Below are 22,913 nucleotides of genomic sequence, written 5' to 3' on the forward strand. Positions count from 1 at the left end.
CCCACCCCTTCACAATCGGCTAGGAATCTCGGCGTTATTTTTGATACTTCATTGTCCATGAATCTCCAGGTCAATAGGACGGTAGCCACCTGCTGGGGAGTCATCAAGATTCTGAAAAGAATTCTTCATTATCTGTCCCCTCAGGCACGTAAGCAAACTGTGATTGCCCTTGTAGGTTCTAGGCTGGATTATTGTAACGCATTATATGTGGGGATCAATAAATCTCTTATCCAGCGCCTTCAGGTCGTGCAGAGCGCGGCTGCCAAATTTGTCTTGGCACTCCCAAAGGACGCTTCCGCAACAACGGCCAGGAAGAACCTGCATTGGCTTGCTATTTCTCATTCAAATTGCTATGCCTTACATACAGAGCCCTTTCGGCTGGCCCTGGGGATGCGTTGGGGTCTTTGCTGACCCGCTACATTCCCAGCAGACCTCTTCGTTCCTCAGACTCTAATCAGCTGGTAGTCCTCCGCTCCAAGAAGGTTAGATGGGGCAGCAGAGCGTTTCCCATCGCTGCTCCGCTTTTATGGAATACTCTTCCTTTGGAGATTAAGTCCCAACCTTCTATGGATCTTTTTAGGAAGGCACTTAAGACTTGGTGTTTTACAAAGGCCTACCAATAAGTTCACTTCTCTTTCATCTAGTTAGCTTGGTTTGGTTAGGCGCCTTGACGCCCATTGGGCTTAGTTGCGCGATATAAGTCGAAATTCATTCATTCATTCTAGTGATAGCAAGATGTAAATAACAGGTAATAAATATGTCATCTTAGAGAGACAACCAAGGAATGTCTTCATTGAGTCCTACTGTATCACTTTTGATACGGAAAACCCAACGTTGTTCTCTTCTAAATAAAAATGTTAAGAATTTTTATGTTGAGCCAAGTATGGAAGGCTACAATGGTTTCAGGGGTACCTCTCCAAATGACAAACACATCATCGATGTATCTCTTCCAGGTACGTATATGTCTCCCAAAGGGGTTGTCTTCTTTAAGAACGATGGACTGTTCAAAGTCATGTACATATAGATTAGCCAAGCTAGGAGCAAAAATGCTGCCCATAGATGTTCCTGATGTCTGCAGATATATATCATCCTCAAATTTGAAGAAATTTTCCTTCATCGCTAACCGTGCACACATCATGATGAAGTGGACTGGAGTTATACTCTCTAGGTTTGGATCTTAGCAGCGTCTCTACAGTTGCCAGGGTCTTGTCCTGTGGTATCGAGGTATATAAAGCCTCCACATCAAAGGAAACTAAGTAATCCTGTTCCTGATCAAAAGTAATCTCATTTAAGAGACGCAATAGATGCTTGGTATCCTGGAGGTAAGTAGGCATCTCCAAAACCAAAGGTTGTAGAAAAAAATCAACAAAAGTGGATAAAGGTTCTAACTCAGAACCTATTCCAAAGATGATGGGTCTCCCTGGAGGCGGTAGCTGTCCTTTATGAACTTTGGGCAGCACATAGAAGTATGGTACAACTGGATGGGGTGCTACTAAAAATGCTGCTTCTTGATCAGTAATCCACCCATTGTCCTTTGCTTCCTACGTCATCTTCTTGATTGTACTTGTTAGACGTTTAGTCGGGTCCATTTTCAAAGGTCTATAGGCATCTCTGTTGCCAAGTTGTCTGAGGCATTCCGCTCTGTACATGGTACTATCAAGAATAACAATAGCACCCCCCTTATCTGCTGCTTTTATGACGATGGTCTCATCATCGGCCAATTGTTGTAATGCATGTTTTTCAAGTTTTGGTAAATTATGATAATCTCTAGTATCCTGTTTGAACAATTCCTCCACATCTTGTAAGACCGCTTTTTCAAACGTCGCGATCTGAGCTGGTATCAAATGGAGTGGAGGATTAAAAGTAGAGCGTGGTCTGAGACCTGTGTTTTTTGTATCTTCAGATTGATCATTAACATCTTTGCTTTCAAAAAAAGAACGCAGACGTATCTTGCGAAAAAAAAACCTGCCAGCTCCTGTCTAATCAGAAAAGCATCTCCAGTGCATGTCGGAACAAAACCCAAACCTTTCGCCAATGCAGATGTCTCAGTAGAATTGAGATTGCGATTGCTGAGGTTCATAATTAGGTCGCTTCCTTGCTGGTTCGTGGTTGTACTGGTGGCTGAACCATACTGCGTTAAGTTCTGGGTGCCACTGGTGCGTCCCAATGTACTGAAGCCCGTTGGTTTCTTCTGCGACCCCTCTATCTTTTTGGGCCAAACCCTAAAAAAGCCCAAATGATGAAGCATGTCACCTTTGGTGAGTGAGGGCATTCGTCCTAAAAAGGGATTGCTCCCCTATTAGGTTTTTGTTAATGAGACACAGATCTACTTCTCATCTTTTTCTTTGTGCCATTGCCTTAAGCTTGTTTAGACCCGAGAAGTTTATTGTGTTTATAGGTTACTAATGTAGACAAGGAGGTACTAACGAGGGACTACTAAGCCTATTCATGAATCAAAAGCAACCATTTAGAAAGGAGAATAACAGGAGCCAATTGAAAAGACTGGCGGAAAATGGGCGGAGCTTCAAGTCCATACCTGAATACAGCATGCGTCGCAGAGCAGCGCATGCGCTTCCCAGACTCGACCTAAAAGCTCCTCGTGTAAGGGACGTTTTCAGAGGCACGACCAAATCCAGCAACAGCAATGTTGCGCGGACGAGGTAGAATAGGACTGGTAGCACCAAGGAACGATCATTTGATTGTAGCGATGGCAGAGAGAGTGGAATGCATCCACATGTGTTATACCTTTTTAAACCTACCTTAGTTTTCATCTTTAGTTCATATAAAAGGTCTACAATCTCATCATATGAGGTATCTTGTGGGGCACTGATTATTTTTTTTAATACTATATAATTTTTTCAGGTTAAGTAATTTTATTGGAGAAAAACAAAGACTCATGCAGCTACCCAGAAAGCTTGGCGGCCACAAGCAATGCAACTTACGCCCTTCGGCAATGTAATGCCAACCAATCTTGAGATTAACTGATCACTTCCTAATCATAATGCCAATCAAAACTCGTAGGTAAATGGCCTAACTGGGAAGAGGAAAGCGAAGAGACAAGAGGAGAATTGTGCGCACACATGGAATGCTTAGATCAGTGATATTGCCAGTCTTCCTGGAAGAGCATCCATATGGCCCGTGACACTAAATATGCCCTACTCTTGCCTGGTAGTATCCAGGCTCCTCTCTGTCGTAGACACCACAGCCACAACTGTGCCACCCGCTCCATCTCTCTAAACTTGCCTATTTGGTGCAAGGTGGAAAGCCTTCCGCACCACCTCTCCTTCAGCGACACACAGCAAGACCAATGAATCAACCAGCACTGAGGGTAATTTGCTGTCTAGAGCAGTGGTTCCCAAACTTTTGACTCCCGAGGACCCCCATTGAGTCACCACTGAAAGCCGGGGACGCCCAAGCAATTTGTATGATTTAAATTTCAAACATTAAAACAGTAATTACTCAAAAATACACAGACATGTGCACACTTTTTGCGACGTTACCGTGGCGATAGAGGCTTCACCTTATTTACAAGACAGCGTTAAGCCACATAACATGGCTTAATGCTGTCTTTCAAATAAGGCCCCCTGTCACGCAATGCTTAGCGTGAAAGGGGTGGGCAGTGGGTGTTGCAGTGGGCATTCCACCGCAACACCCATTGATTTTGACACTGCCCCCTATTTACAAGGGCAGCATAAATAGGAGGCAGGGCCAAAATTAAGACCAGGGTAAACCAGGTCTTAACTTGGCAAAACGAGGAGAAATCCTTTATTTCTCCTAGTTTTTGCTTTTTCAATGTGGCTTGCCTTGTACAGCACACATGGAAAAAGCAAAATGCCTTGGATGGTTTATGTTCAGGAAGGTGACCCTTCCTGCACATAAACCATCTTATTAAAAAATGCCATTTTGTAACTTATGCAACACACATAGAAGTGACAAAACGGCATTTCAAGATTGTTAATGTGCAGGAAGGGGGACCTTCCTGTACATAGAGAATCTTCCCCCTGCATGCACAAACCCTTGCCATAGTGCAAGAGTGCCTGCGTTGGGGGAAACGCAGGGCTGCACCATAATCTTGTAAATATGGTGCAGCCCTGCGTTTTTGAAGTGGCCGAGCCTATCATTAAGCCAAGGAGGCTAACAACACGCTCAGCCACTTCTGTTGTAAATATCCCCCTTAGTGTTTTATATTCAAAGAATTTGCACACAAAAAAGACAATTTAATGGGAAGGTTGGTGCTGCAACTCCGTGACTAACTTTTAATTGGTTGGTTTTATTTCACAGTACGAGGCTCCTGCTCCTGCCAGGGCCAGACTGGAAACCCAAAGCAGCCCTGGCAAATGTTTTCAAACCAGTCGCCATACGGTGCACGCCAAGTGCAGCGAGTGAGCCTGACCACTACAAAGGGGGCTTTGGGAGGCTCTCCCCCCAAGAAATTTAGGAAACAGTGGTGCATTCTAAAACACATTTATCATTATATATTAAATTGTATTAGCTTTTAACGAATAGTAAATGAAGACCTTACTATGCACCAGGATACGACAATCTTTGTTGGGGTTCTTCAATGATTCCCTTACTATCACCCTTCAACAGTGCCTCTCATCTCTCCATAGCCTCTCCGTCACATGTATTTCATTTGTTTTATACTATAGCATCTCTCATACCGTTGTAGGATGTCAGAGCACATGACATCACACACATATAGAGACAATGAATCATACGTGTAAATCAGTGTATAGAAAATTTTACATAAGGCAAAGGGTACTACAAGGTGTAGGATTCACATGTCATTCATACTGGTAGGCATTTTTAAAGAGTGCTTGGTCTGGAGAAGCACAAACTTGGGATTCAGAACATCACCCAGTGGTTAGCATTGACTTTAACAATAAAAATGTATTTTCGCTCAAATAAACCTTTTTAGCAGCATCAGGATAATGAAAGATGGGGAAAAAACATAAGTTACTAACTTGTACCATGCAGTTTGCAAGCAGCTCTTTGACAGTTTATAGGTCACTGTGCTAGATTTTGGTTGTCACTTATGAACTGTACAGTAACAAAAGAATCACTGTGACACAAGCAGTAACACACTCACCTATGCATATAAAATACTGTTTTTTAAAATGCATGGTACACGTTCTTTGCAGTAGGCATATTGACCCTCTGTGCTACATTAGAGAACTCAAGCTGCCACTGAACAAAACTCTCATCTCTCCAGCAGGTGCATTAATCACTGGCTTCATTTTGACACTTTTATTGTTGCTCAAAAACTGCTAATTAGACCAGAAACTTTGCAGTGCTTTTAAAACTGCCTCCTGCGGATCCCCTGGGAATGTGTCACGGACTCCTGGGGGTCCGCGGACCACAGTTTGGGAAACACTGGTCTAGAGCTTCGGGCAGCATATGTGCAAGAACACCCATAACTGAGTGCCCGTTCTTAATTTTCTTTATAGCATTTCAATGCTCTCATTCATCTTCAATAAGTTCCTTATTGCATTCACTCTAAAGGTGTGCAGGTCCTTCACCTCAGTTGAAATTCCAGATGTACTTGACTCCAGCTCTGTCTGCTGTCGTCTTATTTAAGCTGGTGTTCAGCAGAGAGCACCTGTGTCCTCTACTCCTCACTGCCATTGTCACATCAGTAATTTGCGTGTCCGCAAGTAGCGCGTTGATAGATCTTATCAGAATCCATTAAACCAAAAATAACAACAACCATTAAAACTAAAAGATTGGAAAAGAACGCTCCAAAATACAAACGTTAATGAGCTTATAGCTCACTGCAATATCTCCCTACCGCTGCCTGCAAACATGGCTGACGTGCATGCCTCAAAAAGCACTATAACAACTCCATGTTGTCCGCCCTGAATGCAACTGCCCCCCTTAAACTAAAAAGAGAAGCCATCAAAGACTCCAAGCCTTGGTTCAACGACAGCCTAAATGCTGACAGATGCAGCAGGAGACTAGCAGAACGCGCTTGGAGATCTGCTCCATCCATTGATCTACTAAAAATTCTAAGACTAAAAAGGAGTAGATACAACAAACTCATCAGAAAGGCGAAAAAAACCTTCTTCAAATCACAACTGGACAAAGCCAGAAATCGCCCGAAAAGGTTGTTTGAGCTGATTACGTCACAACCCAATACCACTCCTACTCAATCCCCTCTCATCTCCTGCCCTCAGCCTAACTTAAATGACGTTGCCGACTTCTTCCTTGAAAAGTAAGATCGAATCCGATCTAAAGTCTGCCCTGATCAATCTCTCACCCTCTCCTGACTCCTCCTTACACTCGTCCCCTCCTATTCCGCACTGTCACTCCACTAAAAACAGTGCCTCTTGGAGTCAATTTACACTCCTCAATGACAGTGCCAGCTCCAGCATTTTCTCAACCCTGAAAACCGTCAAATCACTTCAGTGATCCCCTGCCCTCCAACTTCTTTAAAGAAATTATAGTATCACTAGTCCCACTCTGGTCCAAGATCATTAATGCGTCTCTTCTGCAAGGTGGGATCCCTGACTGCCTAAAGGAGGGCCTAGTTCTCCCCATTCTCAAAAAACCCACAGCAGACCCTGAAGACTAGAATAACTATCGGCTAATCACAAACATCCCTACCCTGGCAAAACTACTTGAAAAATGTGTACACAAACAACTGCGCAAACACATTGACCAATTCCAATCGAGCTTCCGTCCCGGCCACAGCACTGAAACGGCCATCACTCATATAGTAGGCCACGCGCTCACCCTGCTTGACCAGAACGAGTCTAGCCTATTCATACTACTTAATCTCTCATCAGCATTTGACACTGTCAAACTTGACAATCTACTGAGCGTATGGAATGTAGGATAGGGCTCTCAGGCACTGTTCTAAAATGGTTTGCCTCTTTTCTCAACAATAGAACTCAGAGAATCCAATCCAATCAAACACTATCCAACTCCAGTCCCTGCTCGCTGGGTGGATCCTCGCTCTCCCCCCCGCTCTTCAACCTCTTCATGCAACCACTCACTGTAATCCTCAAAGACTCAAACATCCAATATCACATGTACGCAGACGACACCCAAATGTACATGAAAATCACCTCCCCTGAAGATATCAAGTCACTCAATGGAACCCTGCACAAAACTCTTAATTGGCTAACATCTAACCACCTCAAACTAAACGCCCTTAAAATGGAATTCCTCCTCATTTCTCCTGCTAAAAAAGTCACGATTATTGAGAAATATCTTAAAAACCTCTCAGCTCTGAACTGCACACCTCCCATCATTGATTCAACGAAATCACTAGGAATTGTGATCAATAAGAACCTAAACATGCAGGATCACATCAGAGCATCTACCAAAGGAGCTAACTACCAACTGAGCATCCTAAGAAAACTCAAACCCTACCTTCCCCAAGATGACTTCAAATCGGTGGTGCAAGCACTAGTCATCTCCAGACTAGAATACAGCAGTGCTACTCTATGCTACTCTATGCGGGCTTTTGAAACTCAGCTCAGCCCCCATTAGAGCATCGCTAAATGCTGCGACTAGACTCATCACTGGCTCTAGGAAAACCAACCACATCTCTCCAGACCTGAAATCGCTCAACTGTCTCCCGTTTGAATCAAGGATCCAGTTACAAATTGCATGTATGACTCATAGAGCGATTCACTACAACACTCCCCTTTACCTGGCAAATAAGCTAGAACTATCGGGTGCCTCCCGGCCCTCTAGGAGCACCAGCACACTTCTGCTCAAGCCGAAGAAATTAAAAAAAAATGAAAACCTACAATCGTACATTCTCTGGAATTGCCCCGAGAATATGGAACTCCCTACCTGTGGAAACAAGACTGATTCCCTCAACATTTGCCTTCAAAATAGAAGTGAAAGCCTTACTGTTGAACACTGTGCTGAACTAGAAGTTTCACTCCTCTTGTCTCCTATCTTGTTTTGCTGTTTAATACGCTACGTGGCATATGCTTAGGTCTCAGTGTCGCCTGCCAATACATTATTGTGTTCCTGATATATATTTTTATTCTTTTTCTCCCACAGCCATTTACCCTGTCTTCCTCATCTCGTATGTAAAGCGCTCTTATACCCGCTTGGGTCATGGTCGCGCTATACAAAGTGTTAAGTCGTGCATTTTCTGAGGGCTCAGCAGGATCATTGGGTTTACTGCCTTTAGACATCGATAAACATGGAGTGAGGAAGTACTCTGTATTTTTCTGCCTTCCAGCCTTTGGCAGATGTCCGATCCGATCCAGGAAACAAAGCTGTCCAACTCGGGGACTCCGTATCAGGGGCAAACACAGTGACTAGGGATCCTGATAATAAATACATATGGGCCTGTATGCATATATGTATGTATGCGTGTGTATGTGTATATATATATATATTCACTGAAAAAACCATAGGTTTCACACACGTTATAGTTACGAATTAGCATTTAAAAAACCTTGCAAATTCACTTAAAAAACCATAGGTTTCACACATGTTATAGTTAGCTGGGCATTTCACTCGTAAAAAACCAATGGAATTCCCCCGTTATAGTTAGTGCAAGCAACTATAACTCACGCGACCGCAATCCTCTGCTGATGACGTCAGATATTACATCACTGTATTTAGACACTTATTTACCCATGCCTTCTTCCATTAATCTTTAGCTATACATATATTACAAATATTTATTTTTCATAAAGACACATATGTCATCAGTGATGTAATATCTGACGTCATCAGCAGAGGATTGCGGTCGCGTGAGTTATAGTTGCCTGCACTAACTAACGGGGGAATTTCATTGGTTTTTGTACGGTTTTTTAAATGCTAAGTTATGTATTTATTAATTTTTTTTTCTTCCAGGTTTTTCACCGTGCGCGCACCGTGAATGTATTTTTTTTTTTTTTAATTCGCGAGGTGCGTGCACCGTGCGCGCGCAGTGGGCGCATGGTGCGCTTCACGCACCAAGCACCCACGGATCGCAGTGCGTGCCATGCGCGCACCTCCCGATTTTAGAATTTTTTTTTTTTCTCCCTGGGGCTCCCTGGGGGTCCTTCTGTCTCTGTCCTTCTTTCTCTGCCCCCGGGACCTGGCCCACCCGGGGGCTAAATATTAACAAAGCATGGGAGCGCGCGCTTTGTTTTTTAAAAAATGTAGGCCGAAATTCGCGCTGGGTACGCGCATCCTTTTTTTTCTTTTTTTCCTTAAACGCTTTTTGTGGCCCTCAGGGTCCTTGTGGGACCACCCTGAGCAGGCCTAGGGGGTCAGGGTGTTTCTACCTTGCTCCCTTTTCTTGTTTTTCATGTTTCTTTTTCTGTTTTCTTGTGCCTCGGTTCTACTGAGGCACAAGATAGCTGCCAACACTTCCTGGTTTGGAGTGTTGACAGCCAGAAGCTCGTGATCTGGAGGGTGCGCGGATCCTCCCCAGCCATAGATATCACTATCTTTATTTCTTAATTGCACAAAAACTACTGAACGGATTTACACCATTTTTTAAAAGGTCGCTGTCTGAGCCAAGCAGTACCTTTTTGCCAAATTTGGTGTAATTCCGTTCAGCAGTTTTTGCTATAGCCGTGTCTAAAGCTTCCTGTGGGAAATTGATTTTTTGACCTCTCTTTTGTGAATTTCTCAGGAACTAACAGATTTACACCATTGTGAAAAAAAAAAGGTCTCTATCTGAACCAAGGGCTACCTTTTTTCAAAATTTGGTGTAATTCCGCTCAGCAGTATGGGCTGTAGCCTGTTCCAAAATGTCCTATGGGAAATAACATGGAGAAAACGCGTTTTGGGACCCCACTTTTTTCTCGGCCCCCGCTTGATGAATCACCCCGAAACTTTCAGGATAGGAGCTGACCAGAGCGCCCCACCAGTTTTGAAAATTTCACGAAGATTCGTCATCCGGCGCCAAAGTTATTGGGAAAAGAATGTTACGATTTTCCTATGGTAACTAGGTCCTAACTATAACTACCTACTGGCGACCGCCAGTAGGCAATAAAATATATATATATATATATATATATATATATATATATATATATATATATATATATATATATATATATAATATTTTACAGTGTTATACTCACAGTGACTGCACCCACTTGTTCCAGGTGTCATTGCTATCCATTCGAAAAACAAATTGGCCCAGAGTTCTTAATGCATTCTAAAATCTTTGTGAAAGAATTCAAGAAAGATCTCGAATATGTTGAGCAGAAGGATGTAGAGCTGTTTGAGAGGCGATGGGCAGCGCTGCAATGCTACTAAGCAATCTTACTCTCAGTAGTAAATAACTGTTGTTAAAATGTAGACTGAGAGGTAATTGAATTCTTAAACAGTATTGATATGAAGCATTAGTGGTTAACATAATTTAATATACTAATTTTCTCCTTTTCCTAATTTGCTATGCAACTAAAATGCGGAACTGTTTTAAATAGCTTATTATTGAATGGCTGTATTTCTTCTCTTAATTTCTGAATAATATTTTACTCCTGTTTTCAACAGGTCGATTGCCCAGCTCCATAGGCTACAGGAGCTTGATTTAGGAAACAATGAACTGTATAATTTGGTAAGATCCTTTAATCATACGCACAATGTGTTATGCACAGATGCTTTCTTGTCTTTATTTCTTATTTATTAGTGTTTGAGGGCAAGACCATAATGGGTTGTGCGAAGCCTTAGATTGTATAATCTTGGCCTTCTGATATACTGCCGTAACAAAATTGTTGTATAAAGATTTTCATTTTTAATTTGCGTTTTTGGATCCTTCGTCTTGTAATTTAGCTTGGGTAGACATTGCTGATCCGGGACAAATTTTTCTGGACGACATTTTAGAAAATGGCAGACGTGTTGCAGTGATGATGTAATATTTCAGTAAGCATGAGACCTATATTCTTTATTTTGATGTCAAAACATAAGTTTTGGGGTCAAGTAGTTTTATTGAGACAGAAAATAACTCCTCAGAGCAACTCTTCCACCATTATCCAAAATGTCGACTATAATAGAGGAAGAGGCATATATAGAAATAAAACATGTTTTTTAAATCATTTTATGCATACACAAAACAATGTTTATGATCTGAATATGGAAAAAAAATGTTCATGATCTGAATATGAGAAAAATATGTTGATCACCCCTGTTTTAGACACATTTTCATAGTTCACTTTCTTTGTTTTAGCAATCTCTCGTGGTACATTAGCTGAAAGTTTAACATTTGAGAAGAGCATATTGATAGGGACATCTTTTTGTAGCACAGGTGTTTCAAATACATGTAAGTTCTGTGGGTAGAGGCTTTAGAAATTTTGTAGGTTTTAGCACCTCATCAATATCTTCCCAACCAAACTCACACGGATCTTCTGATCAAGTAGAATGCTCTTTTAATGTGTCCACGCACAGAATATGACATAGGTGGAAGGTCACTTAGCAGGACTGATCTCCTGAACTCACTGTACCGAAGATCGTCAAATGTGTGAGTTGGAACTAGTTATCCACACACGTACAAGGCATTTTTCTTCATCTCTAAAGTCACATTCTTCTTCTGTCCAAGCAAATCTTTTTATAAGCTTTACAGTTTCATTTTTAAAAATATTTACCCGAGCTAAACTGCTACTCTAATGATACAGTAACACAAATTAAAGATGAAAATGTATGGACATTTTTTTTACGGAGGTATATCAAGGGGCCAGGACTATGTAAGATGTTTTTGAAATTTGAGGCACACTAAACGTGATATAATAATTAACACCCAGAAATCCATTGTGCCGGTTGAAACTTACCCTAATCTTTACCATCAACCCCACCCATTTGCTGTGGACCTCACCTTGACCCAATTCACTGCCGTAACAGTGCTTTAGTTTAAAAAAAAAAAAGTATTTATTGTTATTTTTAACATGCAAAAGCATACGTTTAAACACTTTTTAGGAATACAATTTTGTTAAATAAATGTAAAATGCAACACAGTTTTGACTTAATTATTTGACACTGCTTTTCCACTGATCTTTAACTCCAAATTGCCTTGTAGCCACTCTGATACGCAAAAATGCACCTACTTCGCATAGAGATTTGGTATCCAGTAATGAGTATGCAAAGATGAGGAATGGTTCGAAGTCTCAAATGAGCAGCAAAATGAGAAAGAAGTCGGGCAGCATCCCTATCAACATAGGAAAGTCTTCTCAAAATTTTCAAAAGTCCTTCAGCTGTGTGCTAGAAACCCCCGAAAAAAACAGGCTAACATCCACCACGTCATATAATTTGTTGTTTGCCTAGGTAGTGCCCCTGTTTCTTTAGAAAGTATTGATTTGTATTCTTCTTTATTTCCTAGTAATTGTCTCTTCAGTTGTTTTGATAATGTGTCTGAATTCCCTCTAAATGTAGTGGTTTTTCTAAATTCTTGCTTTGCTTTTTTTTGCTTATCCTACCTTTCCAGACAATAAACAGATTTGTAGGCTTCTCAGAATGTCCCAGTGTTTGCAACAGACTAATTTCCTTAAAATAGTTTTGAGGGGAATGCGTTACATCTTCCACCACTACTTGGCTGATCAGGTGCAATGAATCTAAGCACTAGTTCCCACTGAACTTTCTTTTTATAGTATTTAGCATCACAATCACTGCTCTCCACTTTTTTGAAAGTTTTTACTTAGGACTATTGTGTGAATCAATTTTCTTTGCTTGATTAGGAGTTGTGGTCACTTGAGTGCCAGGAGAAATTCCAATTTATAGCATGTGTAAAACTATCTAATTTCGTCAGGGATTGACAGTCAGGTTGTTTTGGCTTAGATTTATTTTTACCTACATCCACGGTTAGAGTAAAATCCCCCCAGTAACACCAGAGCTTGTGGAAGGTCACTTGTGCTTGAGCCTAATATGTGCAGTGTATAATTTAGTAGGCCCAGTGGGAGCTAAACTTTTAATTCTAAGTATTTGTTAACCTTTCCATGTTGTAAACAAAAGGTTTCATCTTCTCATGCTATCTCTGCATATTCTTTATAACTAAAATGCTGATTTTTGAAAATTAATATCACCGTTCTTAAACCAGATGTGACAAATTTCTATATATTTCACTTGGCCAACGAATTGGCATTGTTTGCCCATATAGTCCCCATCTTCCCCTGCCCCCCACCATTGTACTGTGAACTAAAAACTGTCTACCACCTTAGCTCATGAGCATCACCTGCATATTGACCAAGTTCAGATCTTTAATATAAAGACTTCCTCTCCGGTTCAACAATAGAGAAAGTTAATCTCAAATTATACGGATACCAGAAGTCAGAGGTTTTATACTATAACCTTCATCCTCTGCTCCTGCCTCCCACCCATGCCAAAGTTTCTCACTACATACTGTTCCATTTTAATCCTAAATGTTTTTCTTTGTTTTTTTTTAAAAAAAGCAATTGTCGATGAGAAGTTCTTTTTAATAAATGTTTCTTTTTCAGCCAGAAACTATTGGAGAACTTTTCAATCTCAAGGACCTCTGGCTGGATGGAAATCAGCTGGCAGATTTACCTGTGGTATGAAATTGTTTACATTTTATACCTCAAACTTTCATGTTGGGTATTGCAACTGTCTGTTTCACCAGATTGTGTACAATGCTTGTTAAAATATTGCAGTATGTATTTTTTAGCTCTGTATTTTAAAATGACCACTTGCTATTGCCCAATGTCATGTTGCTGCTGCTTAATTATTGGATAATGGATCAGAATTCTGTTTAAAACGAGATCATATTTGTCTAAAAGCACTTACATATATTTCATATCACAATTAAGTATCATAGGCACCTTTTCATGATTTAGTCCATTGTAGAAGGCAATTGTAATTTCCTGGACAAACAGAATTTGCTTTTACACCGTTTCACTGTAATTTCTTGTTCAAATAAATGTGATTACGTTTAAATCCTTGAACAGTAATAGACTTTTTAGATAATGAGTTTGAAGATCCTCCAGACGTTTAAGGATATAAATGGAAATTTTATTGAATTTCTTCAGTACTTCACCTCATTCCCGAACACCAGACAAACATATCATTGCTAGTAAGGGGATATGCAAAGTCTAAGCTCTGCTGTAGTGGTAGCAGTGACCCGAATTGACTATTCGCCATATGTGAAAATTTCCTTTAAATGCAGTGGATTACCCAGATGTCAATAGTGAAACACCGCCCATGGCTTCATAACACTTTTAGATGAAACAGAAGAGGCTAAGCCCAAAATAAGAGATGATGCCCAGCACTCTCGTGGCTGCCCAGCTGCAAACGAGCTTCGGCCATTCACAGCGAGGGTTGACTTGCAAGGCCTCGCCTATGGTAAGGCTCTGATACCAACTCCACTGCAACTGGCCTTCCATGTAGAGTTCTGCTCCACATCCCAGAGGTGCGGCCAGGGTACTGAGTAGTCTCCTCCTCTGTGAGGACTCGAAACCAGTTCTAGGGGTAGCTTTTCTGCCACAGGTTTGATCCCACCTTGACTAGAAGAACAAAAGCTGAGGTTTTCAAATTGTCACCTAAAACTTATTTATGACAAGGCAAGCCCCATTGAAGTTAAGTAGCTTCTTGGGCCCAGCCCCTCTGGTATTCAAACCAGGGGAAAAAAACGCCTACCCACTCCCAGGCCCTTGTCTCTGCTCTGGGAGCAGTTTTCACATCTCTTTCACACCTATCTTAGGCTAGACACAGACTGGGTGGGTGCTGGAGAGCTAATGCAAATTAGCCTCCAGCAGTGTCAGGCAAAAATAAAGGTAATGCTATTAAAATTACATTTCCCATATATTTAGCAAAAATCCAACTTCACCATTAGTTTGGATTGTTATTAAGTATAAAAATAAATCTTTAAATAGTCTATAGCTGGTTCAGGCCAAAAGTGTATAATCTACAGTTCGTTTATTCCTATGTGCCTGTTACAGCTTTATCAGTCATAATGTTGATTTGCACCTAGTCACTGAAGGAACCTGCCATTTTTAATGTCACTCGTGTTCAGCTCTCAAATATTATGTGCTCTACCTTGTGGCAGTAAAGTATGCTTAGGGTTGACCTATTTAATATTTAGAAATCAGGCTTTCATATCTGTCAGAAGGGTGGTTTTGACAGGTCTTGGCAGCCAGGTTCAAGCTGCTGCAGTCTGGCTTCACAGGGTAGGCCTGAATTAATGTTTTTACTGTAGCTATAGTGGAGAGCACAATAGGTGCTGCAGTTCAGTTGAATTTCACTTTCCATGCCAAGGGTGTATTTATGAACCATATTCTGTGGCCTTGTGGGAACATTTAATGTGCCATTTAGGTGTTAAGCCAATTTCGACATGTTTTAGGGGTCAGAGCACATACACGGGCTATTGAATAACAGTGTCTCTGTTGTAGGTCAAAATTACCTTCTGGTGAGTCCCACAAAAAATGAAAAACCGAGGGTGACCACCCAGAAAAGGGTCACTTTTCAACAACATCCATCTTCATAAACTATCTTATTGACAGTAAGATGTGATGTGGAGCCACACAGCTTGCTCTCTCATTTCACCTTTGACTAACTGATTGGGTTGATTGACAGGGGTTATATGTTTAAAAAGGGTGTTTGTGAAAATTGGGACATCGTTTGGACAATAGTGTACACAGCCTCTTGCGCATTACCTCAGTTATTTTCCTTGTTGATCTGAGATGTAATGTTGGATCGGCTCTTCGTTGTTTATCCAGGCTATTTGTGCTCTTAAAAATGCCCATCATTTTTGAGTGCCTGTTGCTGAAGCTGATTGAGATTCTGTGGTGGTGTTGCTGCTTTTGCTTTTTTCAGAAGGATGTACATTAGCTTCAACATTGGTGGAGCTTGATTATTTCAGCCACGAATTGCATGTAGATGTTGAAAAGACTGACACCCCTCCCCCTTCCCATGACAACATCAATATGGTTCCATTTCTCATTCAGGTCCTCTGGTGTTGGTGACAGTTGTCCTTCTTGGGACCCTGCATGGGGCCTTCTCCTACTTGTGGGTGGTTTTTTTTGGATTCGCCCTGTGTGGGAATCCTGTATTAAGAGGTTAATGTATCCTTATGTAACATCGGTCACTTGGGCTTATTGCTATTGTTCTGTTCTTTGACTGTGCTTCGAGATTCTGCTAATCCCATCCTGTTATTCTATTGGCAACGCTGTTTCTTGGTTTATAGTTTTCCTCTGGCAGCGTCTTGTCTCACTTTTGTGTGTCCATCAGGTTTATGGTACACAACTTTTGGTATACACTCCTTTGGGGTTTTTTCCTTCTGCATTCTTCCATGCAGAGACTTATTCTTAGATTGTTACAATCGCGATGTACCCTTTCTTGTGGAAATTCTCTTCTTGCCTCCGGTTCAATTCATTCCTTCGGTGATCACTCTTCTCCTGTGTGATGCAGGATGTTCCCATCTTTTGTCCGCTAGTACTACACACTCCAGTATTGCGCTCCGCTACCTCTTCTGGTTCGAGGTTGAATCTGGTTGTCTCCCTGGAGACGTTTATTACCACCAAGGACCTGTAGCTCAGTGGTAATGTCTTTTGCCTCTCGTGGTTCAAGCAACCCTAGGACTGGGGTTTAACTCCCTCAAGATTGGGACAAATACGGCCATGCCGTCTTCAATACGCCCACTTTCGTCCCATTCGGAAGTTCAGCAGGGCCGGCCTGCTGGGTATTTCGATGAGACAGCCTGGGCTTTCCTGGTACTGTTCCATTTCTATTATGTTACGTTATCCCCTGTGCCTCATGGCCATTGCGAGATCATTGTATGGCTCTCTGATCTACTTACTTAGGTGCCCTTGTTGGGTTTCTGTTGGGAATTGTTTTCCCTCCATCCAGCTTGTATGATGATGATTCCACCTGGATATCCTGTGGGTAATTTGCAGGACTCTATTGTTTCTTCATTTTGACCTTCTGGTCCCACGTGTTGTATGTGCTTGTTTGACAAGTGTTCTTTTTATGTCCCTTTCCCTTGGGGAGCATGTGCCTGTTGCAACAATTCTATCAGGTGACGCTGTCTTTTAAGCCAAGTTCCCTGGCCCTACCCCCAAACCCCCAAATTTTTTTCTCTATTATGTCACCTGGTACTTGGATCTGGTTTAGGCTCCATGTGTTTCGGTGTGTACATGGTGTCCCTTGGGTGTTGCTGTGTCTTATTTGGCTGCAACATGATTGTCTGCATTTGTATATTGGTGGGACAGTGTTTGAATTTTTACTTGTTTACATTATTGCCTTTATGGCTATATATTTTTTTCCCAGGCCTTTATGCCCGAGTGGTTCTGGTATGATTACATTTCTGTCTCCAGATCTATTTCTTTTGTTACCACAAAAAAAGAGGCAGAAAAGGAATCAGGAGGAGGGCTTTTCTCCACAGAAGAACTACTTCTTCGTTTGGTGTATGCTCTGTTTCTCTAGGACCTTCCCCTCCAAGGGTTAGGTGGATTGATTCTGATGGTCTCTCTTCTGGTTGTTCTTTATCAGGACAGGAACACCCTGGTGCTTCTTCTCTTACCCAAGTTTTAGTGTACCTAGCGAGTTCGCATTCTCCATTTTGACTGTTGTTTGGTGTTTGTGTGGGATTTCATCCTACTCCCCACTTCAGACTTGGTTTCCCTTACCTGGGTTATCTGTTCCTCTTTATCGGCCCTTGGACTTTTCTTCCACTCCTTGCGAAGGAAGAGTTAGTTTAACTTGATGTGGTTGGAAGTGTCCTTTCAAAAGGTGGCTCAGTAGTCTGTGTGCATTGCAGGGACCTCTGCTCCTCCTCGTGGTTATGCGTTCAAATTCCGGTGGGTCCCATCAGCACTTCATCCAAGTGGATCATACTATCAGTACCATTGAACTGGGTTACAATGGACATCTGTCCTTTAGCATCAAAATGCCTTTGTGCGTCCTACACAATATACATGTTATGTAATTTTATGCTGTCGCTAATTCTTTGCGTTTTTGTGTGGTCTTTGCCACGCTTTTCATGAAAAAGCTAAGTCTTTTTATCAGCTCCTGGGTGGTACTGGTTGGTCTTTACACTTGGCAAGCTGGTTCATTTTGGAACTGTTGCTGGATTGGTTTGCAGACCCTCCTCCTACAGGGGTATGGCTATGGCATCTAATTCACAAGTTAAGGAATCTGCGGCTAGATGTCTCTATCAGATGAAAAAGTTACTTACCTTCGGTAACGATGTATCTGGTAGAGACATACACTAGCCGCAGATCCCTTACCGCCCCACCCATCCTCCCACCTCTGCAAACAATCTGAGTTCTGGTCTTGGTGTTACCATTCCACTCTTTTCCACTGTTGAGTGACCGATAGTGTGGGAGTGGCCCTCCCTTTCCACACTGGTTTTTATACTCCTCTGGTCTCAGCCTTATGTTATGGTGGGACTCTTCAGATGTGCTGGTCTTGTCTCATAGGTCTTGTATGGGATTGCCATACCATCCTTTTCTCCTTGGTACATGTTTAATGGAGTTGTATTATGCACCACTTCACTGTGTTTGACATGACTTGTGCTTCATTTATTTTTTGTCCTTTTCTCTCAAAGTCCATATCTAGAATTATTGTGCATTTCTTCCTATTGCTCTTGTTGTAAAGATTTGTCATCTTTTATGGCACACAGTTTCCACTGCCACTTTCTATGGAATCGGCGCGTTCTGCGCGGAAAGTTTCACAGAGGAAAAAGACATCAGCGCGCCCAAGGGGACTTCTATGGATCCGCTGACGTCACATCCTGAGTAGATGTTGTTGTGGATTCATGCGGCGTCTCCCCCTGTGCGCAGAGGTAGTGCTGAGAAATCTTTACGGGTCCAGTGGGTCACCTGGGGAGAATTCACGAGTTAAGCAATCTGCGACAAGACTCTCGCTACCAGATAGATCACTGCTTTAAAATGTGCGTTCACCTGGAACTTGAACAGAACACATGATTCTGTGGGCGATAACGCCTTGAATTGGTCCTTCTACTGGACAGGCGGTCACAGCAAAGAATGCATGGAGTGCAGTGTCTTGAATGTTAGTCAATATTTTCATTCTTCTCCCAACTGTACACCTTCTCATCATACTCTGCTCTCTTACTCCCTCCAGCCTACCCGAGCCCCATGCCATGCTTCCCTCTTGCGTGCTTGGTTCTTGGAAGCATGTACTCCGATTCTTTGGCCATTGCCCATCTCGTCCTTCACCGATCTTGACAGCAAATTATTTTTGTATCTGAAATAGAGAAAGGATTTACAATCCCTGCTTCTCTGTGTAGTGGTGCTGAGTCTTTTCCATACTTCATGTTTGTCTTTTGGTGAACTTTTTCCAAATACTTTTTTTTAGTAACAAGCACCTGACATCAGGTTTCTTGTTTCTCTGTTTTAGCTCTGGCCAGTAAATAGCTTTAGCTTTGTCACCAGTCATGTTTCCGCCCCAAAAATCCTAAAACGCGTCATAGCATATACACCCCACACCAACCATGCACCCATATACATATATAGAGGGGTTTTCTTTCGACTTTCTTCAGCCATTGCTCTCTTCAACTGTCATTTACATTTAGTTTCTGTCCACCACCGCATGGGACAGTGGGTCGGGCCACTTTATCTATTGCCTTTGTTGCACTGAGGGTGTTGGGTATTTTGCCTGATAACTTTCACAGCCACCAGATAAGTAGTGCACTACAATCCCAGGGCTAGTGTACATGGGCTGCTGTACTGTTCCTTTATCTATGTTCATTTTACATATTCATTTATTTTTCTCAGTTTCTCTTTACATATTGCATGTTTGCAGAATAAATAGAAGCATTACAGGATTGCCAAGACAGAACTTCTGATTTTGCTAGTGCTGGTTTTTAGTTTCATCTGGTCTTTGTAGTTTTTTTTTGTCTTTTTTCCATTTTTCTTTCAAAATGTTCTTTGTGTTTATTTGCTACATGCTTATTACCACAGGGGAATCATGGTGTACTGGTTCCTCACTAAGCTTGTCTGATGTAGGGGGGCGTGGCCAAGCAGCGGGCCAAGATGGCCGCAAAGCTTTGGAGCTCTGCCGAGTCCCCGGGGTAAATCAACTCCACGGGTGGCTACAGCGCAACATGCCCAGCGGAATAGCACCCTCGACATGATTCCCCACCCAGCAATCTAACTGGGTACCGGGTCGGGGGCCACGATGCAGGAGAATCGGCAGTGACGTAGTTGGGCCTGGAAGAAACATTGCAGCCGGGAGCTAGAGTTCGACAAGCCCTTGCTACGAGAGAGAGATCCGGTTGCAGCCTTAATCGAGACCCCTGGAGGCTTCCTTAAGTTACGGCGAGAACCCGGCGCCTGTAGAGGGAGGTGAACGCCGACCTGCAGGTGCCACGACAGAATGCTAGAAGGCGGACAAGAGGCGGACCACCAGAGGCCTCCAGCAGGGTCGGCAGGTAATTAAAAGTGGCAGCCCCTTGCGATCCTGTGTGAAGAGAAAGGGCCGGGCTCAGACCCAAGAGTGACCAGCAACAGCACCCGACCCCCGCTTAGCTTTGCGGCCTGGCCCCCCACCAGCTCTGCTATATGCGCCGGACTACTGAGACCAGTGGCAACGGGGACCCGCTCCGGTTACACCGTCGACCACAGCGCCTGACAGTGGGCCAACTGCGCAGCGCGATAATGGCCATATACTCCAAGGAAGCCCCAACTAGGCCCACAAAGCAAAGACTGCTCAAACAGAGGAGTAACAACAAGCAGGGCAGAAGTCCACATGCTGCCGCCTAATCGATCTATGGGAAGCGGGAAGACTGACACATGGGTGGAAAAGTGAAACGCGCTGAGACCCCCCAATACCCCATCAGCAGCAGAGGAATGGGCTGTGCAGGGGTTTGACTCCTCTCTAGTCTTCAGCAAAGTGTGCACTTCCAATTGAGACTAGCACCGGTCGATCACCTGCACAGCCCCAAGGCTAAATTACCCGATGTAGGTCGCATCGATAAGTCGGAAGTTGCTGGGACCAGTTTCGATAGTGAAGGAAAATGCAGATCGCAGCAAACGAAATAAACAACTCCAAACTGCAATACACACTGGGTGTGATAGCCAGAGGGCCGTGGGCAAAAGCGACCCAAGACAGAAGAAGCTCCCGTTTGAAAAGATAGGTGAAGGTGCAGAAACAACGGGTACCACCATGGCGGAGGGAGGAGATGCCACCGTGCCACCCCTTGCAACTCCACAGGGACATGAAGCACTGCTGGCTGAACTGCGGGCCGGTTTCCGTGCCCTGGACACTCGCTTCGATGCGTTGGACAGCAGACTGGATAAAATGGGCCTAGACTAGACCAATACGAAAGACGATTGGACACCGCAGAGGGCAGAATATCGGATCTGGAAGATGGGTCAGCACAAGCCAGCAAGAGGATAGAAAGGATTGAACGGGCACTCAAGACGATAGCAATAAAGAATGAAAATTTGGAAGCCAGAGGAAGACGTAACAGCATCCGAATTCTTGGGGTACCGGAATCCACAAACACGGGCCGCCTTGATGAGTTTCTGGCGAAACTCTTGACAGATCTACTGGCATGTGAATCCTTCACCTCCACTTTTGTGATAGAAAGGGCACATCGTACTATTGGAGTGTGACCAAATCCCGGCTGTCCTCCTCAACCGATCCTGGCCCGTCCTTTGAACTTTAAGGACGGGGACACGGCGCTGCGAGTTGCCCGAAAAACGGGTGCATTAAACTGGCAGGGGTCCTCAATCTCCCTATACCCGGATTTCACGGCCATGGTCCAAGATGCAAGGAGGAAATTTGCAGCGGTAAAGGCAGCACTGCGAAAGGAAGGACTAAAATATGGGATGCTGTATCCCGCTAGGTTAAAGGTGGATGTCGACGGCAGGTCGCGGATTTTCAATAAACCTGTGGCTGTCCAGGACTTTCTCAAGGTGCGTGCCAATGCTGGGACTCGCAAGAAATCCCCATTAGCGGGCAGATCCCCACGAATGCCAGATTCTGGTACTAGCATGAAACTGTTCTCCACCAGCTGAGGATTGACTCGTTCTGTATAGGAACAGTAAGGATATTGTTTACTTAGGCTATGGCGAACTAAGCCATAATGGCACCTTAATTTACATATGTAACTGGGGACGAGGCGTAGCGTTGCCACCCCCCTCGTGCTTAGGCACCTATATCTGATATATAGTGTTAGTAAAGTTAACTACATATGTTTGAGGTTACTAGAGGGTTGGGGTTTCCACTGTAGAAAAGGCAAGGGGATGGGTGGAGGGAGGGGGATACTAGGGGTGCAGTTTTTTTTATCTTTCTTATTCTCAGACACGAGCACAAAATATACAATGTCAATGTCTGTTCACACGGTAGACTAAAATTGCGGTTGTTCAATGATACCCGATACTAGAAGCAATGCAAAAATTAAATTTATGTCCTGGAATGTACGAGGGCTTAATGATAAACGCAAACAAGTTTTACACTATTTACAACGTCATCATGTAGATATAGCATTTTTACAGGAGATGCACTTGGCCCCACATGCTTCCCCGAACTTTGCCCCTAGCTGGGGCTCTGCCCGCTACTTTGCAGGATATAGCTCTTATGCAAGGGGAGTCTCAATCCTTATACATAAACACATACCTTTCAAAACAGTGGAAATATATACGGATCAAGTGGGCAAATGCATATTGGTAAAGGGTTGGTTCCTGGGGACACAATACTACTGGCTAATGTATATGCGCCAAATGTAGACGACCCAGACTTTTTTGTAGAACTACACTCCCACTTAGATAGGATGGGGGCGGATCATATTTGTATAGGAGGTGACTTAAATATACTGCTTAATCCGAGATTGGACAGCACAGCCGCAACTGCTGACACAAAACCAAGGGCCAGACAGTCATTTGTCAGCCTGATAGAAACATATCCGTTATCAGACGCTTGGCGTCACCTCCACCAAGATACACCAGCATACACACACTATTTGGCCCGCATAATACCTGGACCAGGTTAGACTATTTTATTTATTTTGTATTTTTAGTGTTTCATAGAGCGCGAACTTG

The 22,913-nt window shown here is 43.0% G+C and overlaps 1 protein-coding gene across 1 annotated transcript in view; it reads left to right on the plus strand.

The window, feature by feature from the left end:
• Positions 1-22,913, plus strand: part of LRRC1 (leucine rich repeat containing 1) — a 579,559-nt gene that overhangs the window by 399,839 nt on the left and 156,807 nt on the right. The window contains exons 6-7 of the mRNA XM_085610853.1: positions 10,465-10,528; positions 13,392-13,466. Coding sequence (XP_085466979.1) covers positions 10,465-10,528; positions 13,392-13,466 — 139 coding nt within the window. The remainder of the gene's footprint in view (positions 1-10,464; positions 10,529-13,391; positions 13,467-22,913) is intronic.

This window comes from Triturus cristatus, chromosome 6 (genome assembly GCF_964204655.1).
Source record: "Triturus cristatus chromosome 6, aTriCri1.1, whole genome shotgun sequence".
Taxonomy (NCBI): Eukaryota; Metazoa; Chordata; class Amphibia; order Caudata; family Salamandridae; genus Triturus; species Triturus cristatus.